Below are 21,564 nucleotides of genomic sequence, written 5' to 3'. Positions count from 1 at the left end.
CTTTTATTAAAATTTAAATCATAAGAATCATTTATTACATTTTAAATATATTTTGAATAAAATTTAGTCTTTATCATAGATATCGTCAATTTCTGAGAAATTTTTTCTTACAACAAAAAAATTAATTAATTATATACGCATATATAATATATATTTAATTAAATTATTTTAACATTAATAAATCGAAAATTGTTTATTGTTTCTCTCTCTTAAAATAGCTTTTATTAAAGTTTAGATCATAAAAATTATTTGTTACATTTGTAAATATATATTGAATAGAATTTTGTTTTTACTATTGATATACTACTAGATATTGCCGCGATTTCTGATAAATTTTTTAAAAACAAAGATCTACGTTTACGTCCAGGTGGATTCCGTCGATTCTTCGAGATTAGATTCATCTTTGTGCTCTCCCAAACAAAATAATGTAGAAACAAAGCTAATTGTTTCCATGAACATAGTAACCAATAGCAAGTTATTTGCCAAACATGCTAAAGTGCTCCTGTAATTTCGACTTCTTACTTTACTTACATGATTCATTAAATGCATTAGTTTTCCAAAAACATTATCGGCCTCTTTTCTTATTTCTGCAAAAATAAATATAAAATTTATTTGTAAAATTAACTCTATTATTGCACAAATTATTATAATTCCAAATATTTTTAGTTAATTTAGAATCAATTAACAGAAGTCGAAGAAAATAAAAATGTTACTTAAACTGCTTCGATATCAAAGTGAAATATTTTTTTAACAATTTTGAAACAATCTAAAAAAATTAATAATTATTATAGTATGTATGTATATAATTAGTATGTTGAAATATTATCTTTCTTATATGTATTAATATAAATACTTACGATCTCTTTTAGAATATTTCACGAGATGTCTCATTTGATCATTTTCGTCAAGTTCCTCCTCACTTGCACTATCCGAATCTGTTATATTAACCAATGAAATATCAGTAGTAGTTGACGTTTCAATGTCTATATCATTTAAATTTGTACATCCAAATAATTCCAAAAGTTTCATCAACCATTTAGACAAACAGGAGAGAAGGTTACAATGATTCTGCCATGATTCTTTAAAAGAACTTCTAATACCATGGATAAGAAATTGTTGCATTTTTAATGCAAAACGATGAAAGTTTCTAATAACGAGCATCGTTTCCCTTAATATACCATTTTTATATATATTTAGCGATACAGACATTTTTTTATATCTAAAACAATTATTTATATAAATTTTTAGATAAATATTATTTTATGTTATGCTATTATAGTTATGCATTTTTAATGTTAATAATATAAAATTCTGAGAAGTTATATCGTGCACTGTAATAAAGATTAATAAATACATGAGTTATTAAAATATCATTAACCTCATAGCCACTCTCTTGTCCTTAGCAGCATTTTTCGAAAGCATATTCAACTTCCTGTGGCCTTCCTGGTAAATTGCAAAATACTTACACACATCATACGTTAATTGTCTTCCCCATTCGTTTCTCGAAAGAATATTCCCAAGTTTATTCGCGATAAGATAAAAAGGTGATTGTTTAGATATCTGTTGGTCTAAAATTTTTTCGTAAATATATTTCACTTGCTGCGTTGTAGACTTCGGCAATCTTCGATAAAATTGACAGTTAATGCTCGTATTGTCGATATTAATCTTACATCCACTTAAATTTTCAATAACAGTTAACCATGGTTTGGTAAGAAATCTATGATGATCGATTTCTTCGTACGAGTCTTGATCTCTTGATAAAGATACGCAAGTCACGAAATGTCGTAATTCTTTGATACAAACGCTGTAATGACTGACCTTTTCAACAAGTGAATGACATAGCAACATATATAATTGTTCATTGGTTTCACTGTTACTTGGTGTAGAACGAATGAATGCTTGATCTAAGCGAAATTTAAACAATTTTACAGTGTTGTCGAGTGAATCTTTTGCTAAATTTACAAGAGCTCGATCGAGATTAAAAGATGATGTTGGATTCCTCCTGTTTGTTACTGGCAACAAACATTTAAATAATTTTTCGCTAAAACTGATGGCGTCATTTATAGTACTAAAAAATTTGAAACTCTTCGTTTTCTTGCATGGTGATAAGTTCTGAAATAAATGTTAATAGATTGTGTTATTTATATAACTGTCCTAATTCATAAATAGATTGCCCAAATGTTTTTTTCTCGATACTATCAATAATTAAATGGTTGCTTTTGAAACTATAATCTATTTACATACTTATATCTTAATTATAATTTTCTTAAACTTCTAAAACAATCTCTCTTTTGATTCTTTCGAGCTTACCTTATTCTCATATAAAGTCATATTATATGTTTTGAAATAATGGTTGATCGCAAATCCCATCTCTTCTCCTATTCCAATCAAATCATATAATAGCAGCGATCCCTGGACAAGACTTTCGGTAAACCAATTTTTAGAAATTGTAGAGTATAGAGGTAGTGTTTGTTTATATTGACGAATTGATGCAGTTAGTCCGCTAATTTGCGCGAATTCTATAATTTTTGCACGTATAATCTTGCTTATTTCACTAATTGTACTTCCCAAATTGCCTCCATCGGAAGACGACAATCTCAGGGTTATTGGCTGAGCGAATGACCCAGTTAATCTCGCTAAGAAATGTTTTATTATTACTTCCGCATGTTGAATCTGTTTTGGATTTACTAAAACAAATGATGCAATATTCGGTTGATTTTTTCGAGATGCAGGCAACATGGAAAACGTTTCATTATGATAAATACTTTCCGTTATCACACAAAATACATTAATCTCTGAAAAAAATTATAGAAAGAGAGAGAAAAGAACATTGATTATATTGATTATATATTTATTTGTTATTGTGATATCAAATTAAAAATAATACACTACCGAAGAATAGAAACAAAATAATCAATTTGCAACGCATCTTTGAGCTAACTATGTTTGCAAATAACTAGTTCGCTTTTATGTAGATTTTTGTCAGACGAACGTCATGTAATTTACTGTGAACAATAGAAAATATTTCTTATACGTTTAGTTAAACTTATCTCGTTGTTGGCTATCTATTGATGCATATTATAAAAATAGAAAATTTATGCTTTCATTTAAACGGACGTTAATGCTGCCTCATATATAACACGATGCGATAATGATAATACAAGGTTTATTTTCGAGACATTACAGAACAATAATCAATATTTATAATTTTTATGAAAATATAAATTAATCTCGGATAAAGGTTAAAGTTAGCATTCTCATTTCCGTGCAATAATACTGCAGAAACATTATTGATGTTTGCTTCAACGGATTCGTAGTGTATGTATGTATGTATAGCGAAATGGCGTGTGGCGCCTGCGTTCAAGAACCGCAACGATCGCGACGTCAGTCTGGATAGCAGCTTTTACCAGGAATCAATTCCTGCACAGGTACTGGCCTAGAATTAGTAATAGAGTGCGTTTGCGTTACTGTCTTCTAGTGTCTACGATAAAATAAAAAATCGCAAAAGATATAAATAAAACTAAAATTCAGATAGTCATTGAATTATTAATGATAAAAGTGATATTATATATTTTTTGAATTATTTTTATTTTTTATAAAGTGTACTGGCTAATTGAATGTACCGTTATGTCAGTGTTATTAATAAAGAATATTTTTTATTTAAATTTATTTTTATATTTTTAATTAAATTAATTATTTTGCCGCGATAAATTTTGATTCTGAAGTAATACAATATTTTATGTGATGTCAAACGTAATGCATTTCTGCTGTGATTCTTTGATATTAATCTTATATATGTCTACAAATAGATCACCTGCATAATAGATGATATCATCGAGATGATAAAACAAACTCCACGAATGTTGAGTCACATACACAACTGCGCGTTTCAGACGATTATTTTATTAGTCTGACATCACATTTATGATAGATAAATCATAAATGAAATAAACCGATCGAAAATTTCTTCCTCTAATTACTTAATTTTCATTTAAATGTTAGCCGAGAAGAATAAACATACAATAAATTTTAATCTTTCATAGATATTTACTAATTGTCTAAGGTCGATTTCTTTAAATATCAATCGTCTAACTAGTTAATTAATTCTTTGTCGTTTTTTTGGAACACATAAAAAAATAAAGAGTCAAAAAACTAAATTGTATAAGAATATCAGCAAAACTCTTATAGATAAATATATATTCCATTTAATAATTTAATATAAATTAATTTTAAATATAAATCTCAATATGTATGAAAAATAAATTCTCTGCATGGTATCATTATTTTTAAAAAATTTGTATTTCTCCAAATAAATGAAAAATATTCTTAGACAAAATAATATTGTAAAATTATAACATTTTGTAAAACATATATAACGGGTAAAAGAAGTGAGAATGCTTTCTTGACTTGATAATAGGTGCCATCTATCGGGCGACCAAGAAGTAAAGAATGGTTGAATATTCCATTCAAGAATAAATGGAACGCTTAGTTACACCTATACCAGGCTTATAACTCCAGTCGGCATATTTCCGTTACAAAACAGACTTAAATTTCCTACACGGGGTCAATATTTGACAAGGAATGTTTCTGTGAGTGCACAATTAATGTACGTACACAATTTTCTGCAAGTTCGGCAACTATACTTAAGAATTGAATGCTTAAAATAACGGTGAAATTCTTGGAAAATACTAAATCACGTATAAGTGCGTTCTGATTTATTGGGTGAGAAAAAAGTCGAGCGAAGATGGATGAAGAAGCTATGTGGAAAAATTTTTATCACAAGATCGTAGAAGAGAAATTAGCAAAGGAAAACGAGAAGGAAGAGAAATCGGAGCACGAAAAAAGGTAAAGGGATTTCAGTGCATTATTTATGTTGACTTTTAATTATTTTGTACTTCACGTACTTTAACGGAAAATACTATAAATTTTCTAAGAGAAAGAAAATTTTATATTGTTTATTGAACGAGAACGTATTTAAATTATTAAATATGTTATAGTAATAAAGTAGTACAACACTATTAAATAATTTTATAAATATTGAATATTATTTATTAATAAAATAATCTTGCATAAAAATTAAATGTCTATATTTATAACAATATTTGAACAATACTTGAAATAACGCATATTCGTAAGAATAAAACAATATTTATACATAAAATGTATTATTTCAACATATTATTTTGCAATAATACTTTGTCTCACATTTATGAGTAAAGTCTATATAAAAAAACTTCTAATATAAGAAATATTAATCTTTTCAAATAAGATTAATATTTCTTATATTAGAAGGAAAAAAATAAAGGAGAAAAATATATTCAAAAAGTTATTGATACAATTTTTTTTAACGTGTTACAATAATTAACAGATTATTATATTATATTGTATAAATTGACAATATAAAAATTTTATCTACGCTCAAATTATTCAAATATTTGAAAATAATATTAAATTATAACATCAAGAAAAGTAACGTGAAGTTATAAAGTATGACTTATTTTTGGCACGAAACTGGAGCGTCGATAACGATGAGCCCTGCATATTCATAATCTTCATGATTAATGATAATGCTCTACAATAAACGAGATGTGCTTTTAACACATTGATGAAATCTCAAATTAAATTATCTGTAACTAGGCGTATATGTAGGATCTATTAATAGAATGAGACTAACATTGAGAGTTCGGAGGAGGGACTACGCGACGACTAACAGGTCTGAGTTCTATACCTGTAGGCAAAATGTATAGGTGTATCTATATATACATGCGGCTGTTTTGAGATCTGGTGTCCAAGGTCGGTACAACGTTATATGATTCATAGTTACCTCCTGTGACGTCTTTATAAAAGATACTTAATTACTCTGGCGTTACGTGAGGAACATGAAATCGACCATCTGTGAAAGAATTTGAATTTGATTATATTAATAAAAATAACTTATTAACGCACGGATTGCAATTTGTATCCGGTAGCTAAAATATATTTTTAAGTGCTTCTAAATTTACTAATTATATTGCTTACTCATAACTATATGTCATATACCTATTATATACAAACATTTATTTTGTACATTTATTATATGTACATACATATGTATAATTTACATGTTTACTTAATTTATATTTTTATTATAATTGTAATTATAATTTAAGCAAAATAGTATGTATGTAAAAATAATACATACTTAATGTACATATTTATTGTACAAAGCATATTTAATTACTATAAAATGCTGTCATAATAAAAATAAAATTTTGTAAGAATAAAATTAATTACAAGATAAAAAAGTCATAAATACTATATTCTATAATAATCCACTCTCTTAGGAAGCATAACGTCGCGTCTGTTTCTATTTTTATTGCATTTCTCACGGTCTCTCACAGTTTCATGACATGCAGCGTGAAATAGCACGCACGTCACAAGTGATCGAGGGAATTCCCTGGGAGTTTCCTCGATAGGCAAATTGATAAGAAAAAAGTGGAAAAGCATCTTAGATCATCGCATTAGGTAAATGACCTGCAAATTGTTGAAACTTAGATTGTTTTTTCAGATAGCATCTTATAAGTGAAACCTTCAAAATTATGATATCATCAATACATATATCAAACAATTGTTGAAGTTTGTTAAACTGATTGACGAATTGAAATAATGACTTTTTTTTTCAATAAATGTGTTTTGTACACGTTAATTGTAAATATTATGTAACATCGTGCTGTTGAGAATTTGTAAACTCATAACATTTTAAATTGTTATAAGATTTAAAATGTCATATGTTTGTAAAATATCAAAAACACAAAGCACTTTTTAAACGTTTTTAACAAAATTGAATTCGACAAATTATTTTAAAATCTAAATTTTTATTTATTTAATCTAAATGGTTATTTTATCTCTTGGTAAAATAACAACATATATATCATATACGTCACAGGTAATATAGATATTGTATTAATAAATTTGAGATTGAAAACACGAACGTTCGCCTGACAGTATTATTTCGAGGTCATTCAGCTTATTGAGGACTGCCTATAGCTTATCATAATAGCTATCACAATAGACTTTATCCTTATTACGTGGATAAATTTAAAATGCAAAATATTTTTAATCAATCGACATAGCTAAATAAAGTAAATATTTGTTTTTTGAATTTTTCAGAAACCTTGCTTAAGTATGATATCGCGAAAAATTTTTTCTTGTTGGAATCATATTCATTATTATTTACTTCGCGATTTTTTTCTGGATTAGTTCTATTTTCCAAAGTTTTTATTCTATTGTTAATCGTCGAAAATACGAATTTGAGAGGATAACCATTATTGAGAAGAGTGTGAATTAATTCCGAGATGTTCTTTTCATGAAATTTGGGATGGGACAACATTAAAATTCTATCAAGCTGCCCAATGATTACGCCCAATGATTTCGCACTTAATAAATAATTCTGGAACTTTCTAAACTATTTGACTGGATATAAATAGCGGAAAAATATGTGATACGACCAATAACAACACATAGTGTCTCGACAAATTTCTATCTATGCAATGATTATACTTGAAATTCATCGATTTATTTTGCTGTAAAACAGGTAATATTTCTTTTGTTTTATACTCCGTTTTAAAAGATATTAATAATAAAATAAATTATTGTAAATTAGAATCTGAAAATTCTCGTTCTACACTTTTCACTATATGACTTCTGACGTTCTAACATTATTATACGAAGCAGCATCGCATTGATGCAAACACGATTTTTACAATTACAACACACGACGGTTGAATTTTATTCGAACTTGATGTAACTCTGTGTCTTAAGAATATTATTAATTTTACTGAAGATGGCCAGATTGTGGCCGAAACGTTTAATGTTTTTATTGTAATTCGTAATGCAAGAATAATTAAATATCACTAACTACATCTTGTGCTGTGGTTCTTTATGCTCTTTCTTTTCATATTTTCATTCCATTAATTTTACATAAATAAATTTGTACCATAAATTTGCAAGTGTAAAACAATTTGTGGTCCGTATATGATCAGTTTAGATTAAAATCGATTATTGATTAGAAACACAATTCCGCTGGATCATCTAGTTTTCTAAATTATCATGCCGTAAGAAATTAAAAGTAGATGATAAAAATATAAAACAAGATCGAATAAGTCTACATTTTTCAAACGTTGGTCGACCGCAAAATACTCAAGTGGCATGCGATACCATGAATCATTTCGTTCTCGAGTTAAGAATAAAAGAGGCTCAGAAGGATGCAATGCTTTGCTTTAAAAAAAAAGGAATGCAGCAGTGACGCAAGTTAACGAACATCTATTTCTTGTTCTTCTTGCTTCGTAATTTGAGAACGTATTTCTCGTTTCGTCTTCGTAAACTGTTTACAGGTCACAAAATTTATATCACATACTAATATGTTCTTAATGTCTACATACAGTTGTTAACTGAAAAGAAATTAAATTTGTTAATTACGTTTTATTGTTTTTCCTTTTTTTTTCCAATAAAAAGAACATACATTTGATCAAAGTTATTTAGTTAATTGTTTTGTCTTTTGTTTTTTTACGCAAGTGCGTAAAAAATTGTTTCTTGAAATTAATTGGAATGAGCTACAAACAAAAAAATTAACGTGCCAAACTTAATAGTTATTTAGTGCACGTTATAAATTTGAGCTTATCTCTGAAGTTATCTTATCTGATGTTACACATAACCTAATGTTAACAATTAAATTTAATTACATAATGCATTTGTAATTATAAATGTTTAAATTTAATTATATAATGTATTTGTAAATTCCTAAAATAATGTTTAAAAAATATTAAAATCGACTATTAAACTATTAAAAATTGATAATTCATATAGACAGCAGTAAATATTGCATAATACTTTCATAATATATTAATAATTGAAAATTCCTTGAATCACAATTATGTTTTATCAGTTACGTATAAATATTGTCATTATTATTACGATAGGTAATAATTATAATTATAAGCCCGTTCGAACCATTGCAAATTACATATTTCAACTTCATCTTTACTAATTATTTATGTAATCAAATCCCACTCATGTCCTGGTTCCTCCTACTTACAATCACCTACTTCCCACTCAAATTCTTACTACCTGTTTGCCACTCAAATTCTTATCCAGTACATAGACGGACATGGATTAATGCATATTTGTCAAAAATGTTCACGTAAAGCTAAACGAGCTGATTTAATTCCATCTGTAGGCTATAATTAGCAAACATGGGAATTTCAAGTAACTCACGTGGGAATCCTTCTTCGTACGTAGGAAAAATATTGTATAATTAAGTTTCCAGTTTATATGACCAAGCCACAGTGCTGTGATAGTCAGTGTAAACGAAGCCGTGGAATGTGAACATATAGCTTCTAGAAGATAATTTAGATTTGAGAAAATAATCCAGTACTTACTGAAATGTAAGCACAAACGTCAATTCGATTCAGTTATCTTGCATGTTATAGTGTCCAAAAAAATTTTTTGGAAATGATATTTGTTAGTACATTGCCTTGTGTCTTATCAAAAGAAGTGTTATATTTTACAAAAAGTGCAGTATTTTGTCGAAGTGCAGTTGATTAGTACAAATATGTAAAGAATACATTTAAATTTTTTATAAAAGATTTGCTTATTAGTTTCATAACTCAGTTTTAATTTTATAAAATTATATTTATCGTAATAAATTATTTTTAATTTAATAGGAAAGTTAATAATATTAAACAACTATGTTTTTTATCACATTTTTGACATCAATATTAAAACAGTTTACTCATCAAATAATTTACATATTTTTTTGTATCTTATTATAAAGGAGCGATAATATAAATATAAATATTTAATATAAAAGATATTATATAGTTTATAAAGTATATCCAATTATTTTTACTTTAGTATATTTTAGTTCAAAGTAATATGTTTAAAATTGTCAAAGACAAATTTTAAATAAAGTTTAAATGCAAGAAATAAGAATTAATCTTGTTTAATAATGTAACGTGATTTTTCTTGCTTAAATTTTCATTAGAAGACGTGTTGTGTTTTTGCTAAAGGACTAAGAAAAGGAAAATGGCGCATTTTGAAAAACTGAACGAGAATCATCCTTACTATGTGATCGCTGCTTTGCGAATGTCTCAAAAGCCGGAAGCAAAAGAAGTAACCGTCGCAAGATTTTATTGGAAATTTGCGGCATTCAACTTTATTAGCAAAAGGTGAAAACGAGATGTTCATGTATATGTAATGTCCGTTGATAGAAAAGTTTGCACTGCACTGTTTTAGCACAAAAATATTGCAATATTTTATGTGCTTTTTCGAAGCATAAGTCATGCTTTTTAGTTTGCATATGTAGATGTATGTGCTCGCATTCAATATATTTTTTTCAAGTTTCCCCCACATATTTCCATCTTTTTTTCTTTTCCAAAGCCAAAAGTTTTCTCCACCTATTTCAACCTTTTTTTTCCCCAAAGCCTGATACATCCATTTCGTTTTGAATATCCCACTAACAAGTATTTTATTTCTAAATAATCATAATAATAAAATCAGCGAATTACCCAGTGAAAAATGACCGTCAATTAGACATCAATGTCAAATCGTCGTCGTAATCATCAATTTTACGTCGATTAAACATCAATTTAAAGCATTTTTCACTGGGCGTAACATTTAAAAGCGTCATAATATTTTTAAGTTTATTAAGTTATTTACAACATGTAAATTTTATATTAATTTTATATTATAGTAATATAAAAGCATAAATTTATACGCTTCTAAACATATTATATTCATATATAATATACTTTATACAAATATATTATATTATATTTTACTCACATAAATACCAACTTCATTATATATATTAGAATAAATTAGAATGTACTCTAATTATATATGTGCTCTAGGATATTTTTTAGTTAATGTATTAGAGATATTATAAAAAATTTTATAAAAATACTTAAAAGATATGAAATTTTGTAATTAAAGTTCAGAAACTATTAATTCATTATTAATCTGAAATAATATCTCATTTTAGAATACAAGAATCAGATGGCGGCTTTTTCGAAAATCTCGGTACGCTGCTCGCAGAAAAAGTTCGTGCTCAGGAACAAGCAGAAGGTTCACTTCCAGAAAAGAAGGCTGAAACACAAGAAGAAGAAGAAGAAGAAGAAGAAGATAGTACTTTGAATGAAGAAGGAAGTATCAATGAACCAACTGAGGCTTTGCTAGAAACTGACAGTGATAGAGATGAAAATGAACATGCTCGAAATTTTTTGGCCGAATCAATGGGTTTAAACGTAAGTAATAAAATCTTAAACTAATTATTAATATGACGTGAGGTAAATTATAAATTTTAGTCCACACAAAATTCTTAGACAAATTCTTATTCAAATAATAGTAAAATATCACACTGCAGTTCAAGTAGCAAGCTGACATTATTTGATATCATTTTGATGTCAAGACATGTGAAAGACATCCAAATAATGTCAGTTTGTTATCTGGAAATTTTATTTTATTATTATAAATTAAATTTTAAAAATAAAATAGTTATTTCTTTTAAAGCCGGATTAAAAGTATTATAAACGGTGAAATTAAATAACTAAATTCAGATTTAAAATTCAAGAATAGAGTTCAAAATCAATAATGCACTGTCAAAACCAAAAGCATGATAGATCTTCTATTAGAGACAATATTAGCGTTCCATTTTTATTCTAAGTCTAGATAAATTATTTCAACATCTACTTCAGAATATTAATGACTACTTTCGGCAAGAGAACGAATTCTCATATGTTAATGGCATGTGAAGTGTTGCCTGAAAATATTTCAAGTAGCTTCATACCGCTTTACCTACGTCAATAGATAACTGGTAGCCTGTTCAAGATCAAAACGACTTTGCTTATAATTCTGAAGATCTTTTATATAATGCATTATATACTAGCACCGTTTAATTTAAAACAGATTCGTCGTCATGGGAAAGTAACTTAGGGTGATAATTGCATTAATTTTTTTTTAAATAAAATTAAATTCTTAAAATCTATCTTATCGTTAATCTATATTTCTAGCAAACGTTGGAAAAAATTTTTACACGAAAAGGACGATTTTGTTATAAAGTAAAAAAATTTAGCAAAAAACAAATATGAAAATAATTATAGAAAAAATTTATAAAATTATTAAAATAATTATGTAGAACACTTAAGCAATAATGCACAATGAATAAAAAGTTTTAACATTCTGGTATCCAGTTTGAGCATAATCATTTAGATAGTTGAATAAAATTATTTTTGGATTTGAATTAGGCTAAATATTTAGATAACAAAATCATTCTTTGCATGTAAAGACTATTTATTGCAACATATAGAACAATTTAAACATTAAAATTTGATAGATTTAGATACATTTATAAATTAATAAACAATAGTTCTTATTATTTTGTCATTAACTTCATAAATACGCATTATGTAGCTATTTTTATAAACTTGTTATTACGCGTGATTCTACGCTAAGCGTATTCTCTGAATTATTATTGCATAATTAAATTTTTGTATTTATAATAAGCATTCATCATTTATGCTCCTGTTCGTGGGATCAGAACTTCATATTTTCTGTATGGTGTTACACGTCCTGCCACAATTGAACGACCGGTAACAATATTGATTTTTCCAAAGGTCTCAGTCTGGCAGGGAAGCTAGTCGAAGTTAGACGCTCCCTTGCGTTGCCATGCGAAATGCTGTCATAATTTTCTTTATTCAATTTTACCTTTAATTCGGTTTATTTTAAAATAATGCGTTTAACCGAAGTCAACAAATTACTTTTTCCTAAAGTGGACATAAAAGAAGAAAAATGTGTAAGTCTGACATGAAATATATTAAATTATTTTATTAACACATTATGTTTATTTATACTATAATCGATTAAATACAAAAATATTAATTTAATTTATATAAATTATAGTCAATTTGCAGAATAATATTTTATTTTTGTATTCTGTAATCACAAATAGTTTCGTCACAAGAAATTCATTAATATAGTGAATATACTCTTTCATATATTTTATTCTGCGTGATATCATACGCAATAAAATGTTTCAATAAATTTTTATTAATTCAAGAACAATCGCTTATTCTGGAGGTTCAAAGTCAGACTTTGATACAAAATCGATAGCAATTTTCTCTGTATAATACCCGTTTGTACACTCTCTGTACACTTGGGTGTTATGCCTTACGCTTAATCAGAGCAGTTAAACTCCATCTGAAATGAGATCCACGTGTTCGTGCGTTAGCAAATGCACTAATACGAAGTCGTCTAGTCGATGTACGACGACTCTGATCTGTTGGTCCATCTATTCCTGGCAGTATGGTGCTTGCCTTCGTAAAGTTCCTGTCTTGTCTTCTCACGCTGATTATCCTGACCATCTTCTTTAGCTTCATCGTTAACTGTTGTCGTTCAATTAATTATACGATCAATTCTCAAAATATATTTATCTTAAAAGATACATTCTTGAAGAATGAAACACAGTGAAGTTATTTGTCTGTTTCTACATACAATTAATGAGTGGTTTAATTAATCAAAAGGGTAGTGCGTTTTCCCCTTCAATTAATCCGTTTTAAATTATTAGAAACAGAGAGAGTTTTAATATTTAAAATTTTCGGTGCGTTATGCAAGAAATGTGTGCTCTGATGTTAAGTGAAAAACAATTTGATTTGTTGTCATGAATGTGCCCCTTTAGAAAAGTAAATGTATATTGTCAAGACAATTGCAAATATTTTATTGATAAAATATGTGTGATATTTTCATTATGTTATAAATTAATTTTAATTTAAAATTAAATTATGTTTAAACACGATTAATAAATAATTGCATGCGTATATATATATTAAAAAAATAAAATAAAATTGTAACAAAAATTTAAAAAAAATTTAAGTAAAAATCAGAATTATTTAAATAATAGACAAAATTTTTAATAAATGTCAATTAATATAATAATTTGATACGTAACACAAGCATAATTTTTAATTTTTTATAATTTATTAAATTTAACGCAATTACAAGCTATAATACTTCAATATTTGGAATTTACTAAGTTATAAAAATAAATCACTATTCGGAAAACCAGACTAAAATACTTTCTTTTTCTGTTCGATAGCTACTTGAAAAATTGGCAAATTGTCAGGAATACAGTTTAAAAATGAAACAAATTGTAACACAATATCACCTGTCTTTCAATATCTATAGTTTTTTATTTTTGTAATATTTTCTTATTTTTATTATTAACAGATCTCTTCGAACATAATCAGTGATTATTTGATTACAAGATATTTCTATTAAAAAACTCTAAATTTTAAGAATAAATTCCTTATATATCATACATAGTTATGTATCATACATAAAAATAATACATTATAAATTATTTTATTAGTGTGAAGAATAATTACGATCATTATAATGATATAAAGTAACTGACTATAAAGTGTCTTAAACGAATTCATCCTCGTCGAAAAATAGAATTAGTATTGGAGTGGGCGTAAGGAGTTGGACCGTCTCAAAATTGCATAATTCTACGAAAATTAAACGAGGACGGAATACGAAGGACGAAGGTATCTTGATACATTCATACTGTCCATTATCATACAACGGATATTTTGATGTGCCTTGATGGCCAATGAACTAATTGTTGGTATATCAGCTTTCATTGGACGTAATTGTGCGAACATATGAACGCATTGTAGTTACACTTGTTCTGTGGGTCACTTTAAACGGGATACGACATAGTTCTTTCATGTCCAGATTCGCCGATTGTTTTCAGACTATTTATGCACGCAATCATGATGTTCATTCCTCAGAATCACTCATTCTGTTTTTGTAACACGCTGCAAAAAGATATTAGCGCGACAGAAATAACACATGTAATAAAAATTAATATAGAATTATTAAACATATTAAATATTTATAATTTTAGAAGTAATTTTCGTTTCATTAGTATATATTTTAGCTGTAGTGAAAATTTAATCTCATTGTCAGAGTCAATTGCTCTTGGCAACGTATTTGCTAGTAAACATTGATATTGAAGGTTATGCTCTAATTCTGGTTTTATCATACAAAATTCTTAATTTGACGATCTTGAAATTAAAAGTTCCTATATGAACAGCAGAATATGTAAAGTATATAAAAAATTACTCTAATTTCAAACAACAAAATTTCGACAACTCGATATAATAACATGTTGATGTATACTTCTGTTAAAATAATAGAAAATATAATAAATATAGATATATGTCTATAATAAGTTAATATTTAATTTCTTAGAAATGTCTAATTTAACAGTTTTACTTAATGATTCCTAAAAATTATAATTTCGAATTTTAATAATTTTGCGTAAATTATCTATATTAAGATTCCAAAATTTATAATATTATATTATTTAAAAAAATATTGCATGTGTGTGCAGATAGTTCATTTAGAAAATATTTATTTAAAATCAATGATTTGAAATTAGCTATTTTAAGCATATATACATTAATCTTTCTGCTAAAATTGAAGAACTATTAAAAATCGCAATTAGCAGCAATGTAAGATCAAATTATATGTTATATAAAGTTTGTCTTTTTCATATGTTTTTTAAATTGTTAGTAAAACATATTTTATTGATGTAGATAACCTTCAGTATTTACTAATAATCCAAATTTGTCAGTGTTGTTAAAATTTATCACAGTGTTGTTAAAATTTATCTTTCTTAAAGAACATAAGCTTTTACTAACATGTTTTTATGCTGATAATTCGATATAAATTCTTTTATCTAGAAATATCTAAAAATTGTCTTCAAAAAAATTTCACATTTTAATATTACATAGATAAAAATAAAAAAGTAATTTATTCTCCATGCACAAATTTTATTCTCTTGTACATAAATAAAATTACAAGATTCGATATGATGAAAATTTCCATAATGACAATCTTACTCTTGTTTTTCATTCTCATCAGTTAACATGCTTATATCATACACCATTATTGTAGATATCAACTAATTCTGTAACATCACGATTTATGCGTACAACGGTTGATGGCAATCGTTAATTATGCATACAAATGATTGAATATACGACGACTCAGTATATTGTCGATAAGAAAGGTCGTGGCCATCGTAAAAGTTCATCTTTGACTGTCGAAGTGAGTTTAATACCGCAACGAAATTCAGCGATTGTGCGTGCGATAAATTGGCATCCTCTCTTTGTCGTTAATAACGCATAAAGTACTTTCGGAAAATTATCTTTAATTATTAGCTAGAGCAACAATTTTTTATTGCCCCTCTCCTCCCTTCCATCGAATGAGAGTGTACAGGGGTCAGTGCGCGGAATTCTTTGTCCTCACGCAAGGTTCGAATGTGTTGCGTGAGCAGGTCCAACGTCTAATTGAAACCAGGACCACTGGTGCATAAACGTCATTGTTCTTACCGAACAACATGATCTTCTGTCTTGCATCTCCACGGGTCATTGTCGTGCTGTTCTAGATTTCTTTTCGCTAGATCTTCTGTCCGTTATCGTCGTCATAGCTGTTCGAAACGAATCGTCTAAGAAAATTGTTGGTGCGTCGCTTAAAGTAAAAGAATTATAATTCGGCTAAATAAATTTAATAATGGTTGCATTGAATACAAATAATGCGAATCACAGAAGAACTATGTGAAAAGTGTAGAATGAATAATCCAATATAATTATATGACAATCCGTGTGATTATTGTTTGTGAATTGACAAGTGAATAAATACATGAAATTCAATATGGTGAGCACAAATCCGCCCATAGGAACAAACACCCTCAATCGTAAGAGAAATACATTTTGTGGAGTACCAAAGGCTGAAATTGAACGTAGGACTAATGCGCTTTTACAATCCATGACGGTGAGTCTGAAAATTACAGACAGTTGTGATTAATAAAAAATTATAAAATCATTTACTTGAAAAAAATATTTATATAAATGTAAAATATAAAATATAAATATAAAATAAATATAAAACATTTATATAAATATTTGTACTTCTATTGAAAATTATATTAGTGTTTTATTGATTTTTATACTTGTTTCTTTTTAAACATTGCATATTTATTTCATTGTATGATTTCATTTTTCTAAAGTATTTTAATTTCTTTATTCTAAAATATATATATATATATATATATATATATATATATATTGTGTATATGGTATATGTATAATATATATATAATAAATATCTACTGTAGTTCTCTAATTTTACCATTTATATCATATATCATTTTCATTATCTGATCATAAAACTGTCCCAAAAATACACTGACAAAAAATTTACTAAATTTTAATAAATATTTTTTTTAATAGCCCTAGCAGAAATATATATTTATTAAATGTAATAATAGATAGATAGTAATACTAATAAATATATATTTATAAAAAGTAAACACATTTATTAGATACAAGAACTATTAGTTTGATTTAACTATCATTTTTTTTCATCTATCTAAATATTTATTTATTTTTAGGATTATTTAAAAAATGTTTATTAAAGTTTAACAAATTTTTTTCTAGTGTATAATAAAATGCTTTATTTATGTACAAATTAGATATATTACGTATAAGAAGGGATGCGTAAATGGATATTTCAATTAAAGACTTTATATTCTCTGATTTACGAATGATATCTTCAACAAAGACATCAAAAATCCACTCAAAACTATTAAATATATCATATATTAATTTATTGATAAAATTTATTGATAAAATTTATATTGTCGTTATATACAATGATTTACGGAAATAACCAAATAATTCTCAGGGCTCGGTAAAATATTCGATATTTATTTAAAATAAAAAATAAAAAATAAATTTTAAAAACTTTATTTAAAATATAAAATCGTAGGAGTCGGTAAAATAATTGATACGACTTATTTGAAATAAAAAATATAAAATAGGTTCCAAGAGAACTTATTAAAAATGTTAAATAAGAAATAGGTCACAAGAAATTATTTAAAATATAAAATAAGAAATAGGACCCGAAAATACATTAATTTATTTAAAATATAGAATAACTTTTATTTAAAATAGAAAAATAACTTGTCTTTTATTTTAAATAAGTTTTTGAAGGCAATTTCTTTTTTTAAATAAGAAATTGTGTTTTCGAAAACTTACTTAAAATATAAAATAAGAAATATGTACTTTAAATAAACGTTTCAAATAGTAAATACAAAATATTTTAATGATTTTTAATAAATCAAGGCTTATTAGGCCTTGATTTATTGATTATATTGCGTTGCATGTACAAGCTTATTTTCTATTTTTAATGATTTTATTTATTTGAATATATGAATGTACATTTATAAGTATAACATTTCAGTTTTTTTATAACTATTGCTTATAATTAATATTTAATATTATTAACCCTTCGCGAACCCAGGTAGAAAATTGAAACGGATTATATGTGTGTATATCTTATACCCTACACATGCTATACTTCGTCATAAATATATTATAATTTAATTACCGTCACTTTTACTGTGACGGATCGATAATATAACTGATACAATTTATTTAAAATAAAAAATATAAAACAGGTTCCAGAAAATTATTTAAAATACAAAATCGATAAAAAACTGATGTAACTTATTTAAAATATTAAATAAGATAATATTAAATAGATTAGAAGAAGTTATTTAAAATAATAAATATTAAATAACGTTTCAATTTTTTCTTTATTTAAAATATATATTTTAAATAAGACCGAGCTCTACCAAATATACTAACAATTATCTACAATTAATTGATTCGAAGAAAGTAACCAATAAAATCAATCTTTCAATATCAATATATATAACTAAACAAATATCTATAGTATTACTGCAGATATCTTCACAAATTTCCAAAAAAAATTTATAACAATGGTACGATTTAATCAGAGTTCCGTGAGTCATTGTACTTACATACATATCTCTAGAAAAGTTTTTAAAACTAACGTTATTTATTGTAATGTATTGTCTACAGATCGAAGAGCTTTATGCTGCGCTAGTATATATGATACAACATCAAATTGGCTTCGACGTTTCTAAAGAATGTAGCCAAGAAACTCTTTTGAACCATTTACAAAGTGCCTTCAAAATTGATAATAAAACACACGAGAGAGTGTTGGAACATATGCAAAATCTTGAGGTAATTTATTTTTACAATTATTTTACATATATCAACTAACATAGCATTGTAATTTTATCATATACATATATATATATATAATTTAAAAAATTTTGTCACATTTGTTTATATATAGCCACCAGAACTGCATCTTAATATCGAAGTAATCGAAGCCAAAGAATTAGTCCCCAAAGATTCGAATGGTAAAAGTGATCCTTTCTGCGCCCTTTATCTCGAATCAGCACCTACCAGAAGATATAATACTGCCGTAAAAACATGTACATTAAGTCCAATCTGGGAAGAACATTTTGAACTGTGAGTAAAATATATATTTTTCTACTTTTGTAAAAAAATTTTCATTTTAATACATTACATTATATTTTTTAACTCTTTTTATGGACGAAAGCTTTCTAACAAAGAAACTTAAAAGAAGATCTCGCTTTTTAAGGATTTTTAGGATCACTTCAATTCTGGCCTTTAGAATTCTAAAATTCTAATTAAAAAATATAATCTGATATCGTAAAATAAGTTTAGCAGGTTTTTGATATCATTGAATTTAAATATAGTCTTAAAATGTCGAAAGAATAATAAAATAATCCAATGAAGAGAAATTTAACTTCTCATAAGAGGATCAAAAGAGGATATAAATATATTAAACATTTTAATATATTTATATCCTCTTTTAAATATTTTAAAAAGATTAATAAAATATGTTACGAATTAACTTTTTATATATTAGTAATTGTGATTTTAGTAATTAATTTTATATAAATAATTAAATATTGTGTTAAAGACACAAGATCTAAGTTTATTTCATAATTTAAAAATAACTATTAACTATAATATCGTATTTATTTCATATCACATATGTTATTATTTAGGCCGCTGGAGGATCCCGAAAATGATATTTTATATCTTGAAGTATGGTAAGTCAGAAGTCATATATATGATTGTACATAATTATTATTATTAATTGCTAATTATTAATTATTAATTAATCTTATTTTATGCATTTCCTAGGGATTTTGATGCTGCCGAAACTGTGCCTGAAAAAATGAGTAAAGTTAAAGATATTAAAGGTGTTCGTGGCTTAGTTAAATTAGCCAAAGAAATTGCAGTAACGGCTACAACTGGTAGTCATAACAATGAATTTATTGGTCGATGTCGGATATCATTGAAGGTAATATAAAATTTTATTTAAAAGACTATAAAGACTATTTTCGTACATAGATTTTATTTTATATATTACATTGCACTAACATTGTATTTATTTTTTGATATTAAATAAATATATTAAATATATATTATGTTTGCATTTATTTAGGATATACCTACAACGGGTCATACTATGTGGTATGCTCTAGATAAGAAAAATAAGACCAAACGTCGTGGTGTTGTAAAGCTTCGATTGGCCTTCAGTGCAGAACATAATGCACAAGTAGCCGCACAAGAACACCGACATCTGCTAAGAGTGCTACTGCTTCATGAGATTGAAACAGAAAAAATTGAAAAGTATTGTTGGTGTGGTCGTTGGTCGGGACCAGCCGAAGCACTCATTCTTCAACATAGTGCACAACGTGGCTTACTAGCCAGAAATCTCGCTCTGGCACAATGGATCGAATACGCAAGAATCCATGAGGAGCATCCATTAAGTTTCACAATTTTCAATGAACTTATAATCAATTTGCTTAGACCAATGGACAGTGGTCTGTTCTCTATTGATGAAACAAAACTCTTTTGGAAAGCCACAAAGAAAATTGTATTTTCATGCCTAAACACTATACGAAAAATTAGAAAATTGATTTTAGGAAATCAAAATACAATAATACAATTAACTTCCATCTTAAGGTAACTACTTATATTCTTGCAATTTTATTGGCTTTACAACACGCGATTATATAATGAGAATGTCTTAATGATATTTAATATAGAAAAGAATGCTTTGAATCATTGAAATTCTTAAAAAAAATTTTAATCATTTTAGGGTATTATCATCTATATCCTCTTTGAAAGTTCCTGAAGATGTTGACTTATTTCCTGCCAAAATGTATTTTTGGTTTACTGAATCTGAAAATTTGAAAATAGATATACTCCAAGGTTTAGAATTCACTATTACACAAAGTTGTACTGAATGGTAAGCGAAACAAAGCATAAATTTAACATTTTTTATTCTTTTGCTAATAATAAGCTATACCAACAATAAGTATATACATTATGTTCTAGGTTTGAACATATATTAAGCAATAATTCGCCTGAAACAGAGTCTGATGAAGACGCGCTTAGGTATTATATTAAAATAATTCAACTGATTAGAGCAGATTTACAGAGAGCTATTGATTATTATGACAAAATATTCATAAAGTAAGTCGATCTGTCCTATAAGATATCATATGCTCGCAGAGTATTTTTATAATTATTCAATAAACAATAT

At 26.6% G+C, this 21,564-nt stretch overlaps 2 protein-coding genes across 20 annotated transcripts in view; one reads left to right on the top strand and one right to left on the bottom strand.

The window, feature by feature from the left end:
- Window positions 1-21,564, top strand: part of stac (C2 and C2B_Munc13-like domain-containing protein staccato) — a 36,591-nt gene that overhangs the window by 10,096 nt on the left and 4,931 nt on the right. For 3 of the 19 annotated variants that reach the window (XM_087403862.1, XM_087403847.1, XM_087403850.1), the window contains 9 exons: window positions 10,047-10,205; window positions 11,021-11,282; window positions 18,990-19,154; window positions 19,270-19,448; window positions 20,015-20,059; window positions 20,154-20,313; window positions 20,458-20,981; window positions 21,118-21,267; window positions 21,357-21,494. In XM_087403862.1, the coding sequence (XP_087259988.1) occupies window positions 10,047-10,205; window positions 11,021-11,282; window positions 18,990-19,154; window positions 19,270-19,448; window positions 20,015-20,059; window positions 20,154-20,313; window positions 20,458-20,981; window positions 21,118-21,267; window positions 21,357-21,494 (1,782 nt within the window). The other 16 variants (XM_087403907.1, XM_087403857.1, XM_087403885.1 and 13 more) reach the window with 15 other exon arrangements.
- LOC105154952 (uncharacterized) lies at window positions 122-3,000 on the bottom strand. The gene is made up of 5 exons (XM_011070770.2): window positions 2,893-3,000; window positions 2,311-2,795; window positions 1,379-2,112; window positions 858-1,219; window positions 122-587 (listed from the first exon to the last, which is right to left on the bottom strand). Exons 1-5 carry the CDS (start codon window positions 2,927-2,929, stop codon window positions 358-360), a joined length of 1,848 nt encoding a protein of 615 aa, XP_011069072.2. The 5' UTR covers window positions 2,930-3,000; the 3' UTR covers window positions 122-357.

The sequence above is a fragment of the Acromyrmex echinatior genome, chromosome 1 (genome assembly GCF_024713525.1).
Source record: "Acromyrmex echinatior isolate Ae372 chromosome 1, ASM2471352v2, whole genome shotgun sequence".
NCBI classification, from domain to species: domain Eukaryota; kingdom Metazoa; phylum Arthropoda; class Insecta; order Hymenoptera; family Formicidae; genus Acromyrmex; species Acromyrmex echinatior.
This window is presented reverse-complemented; position numbering and strand designations above follow the sequence as displayed.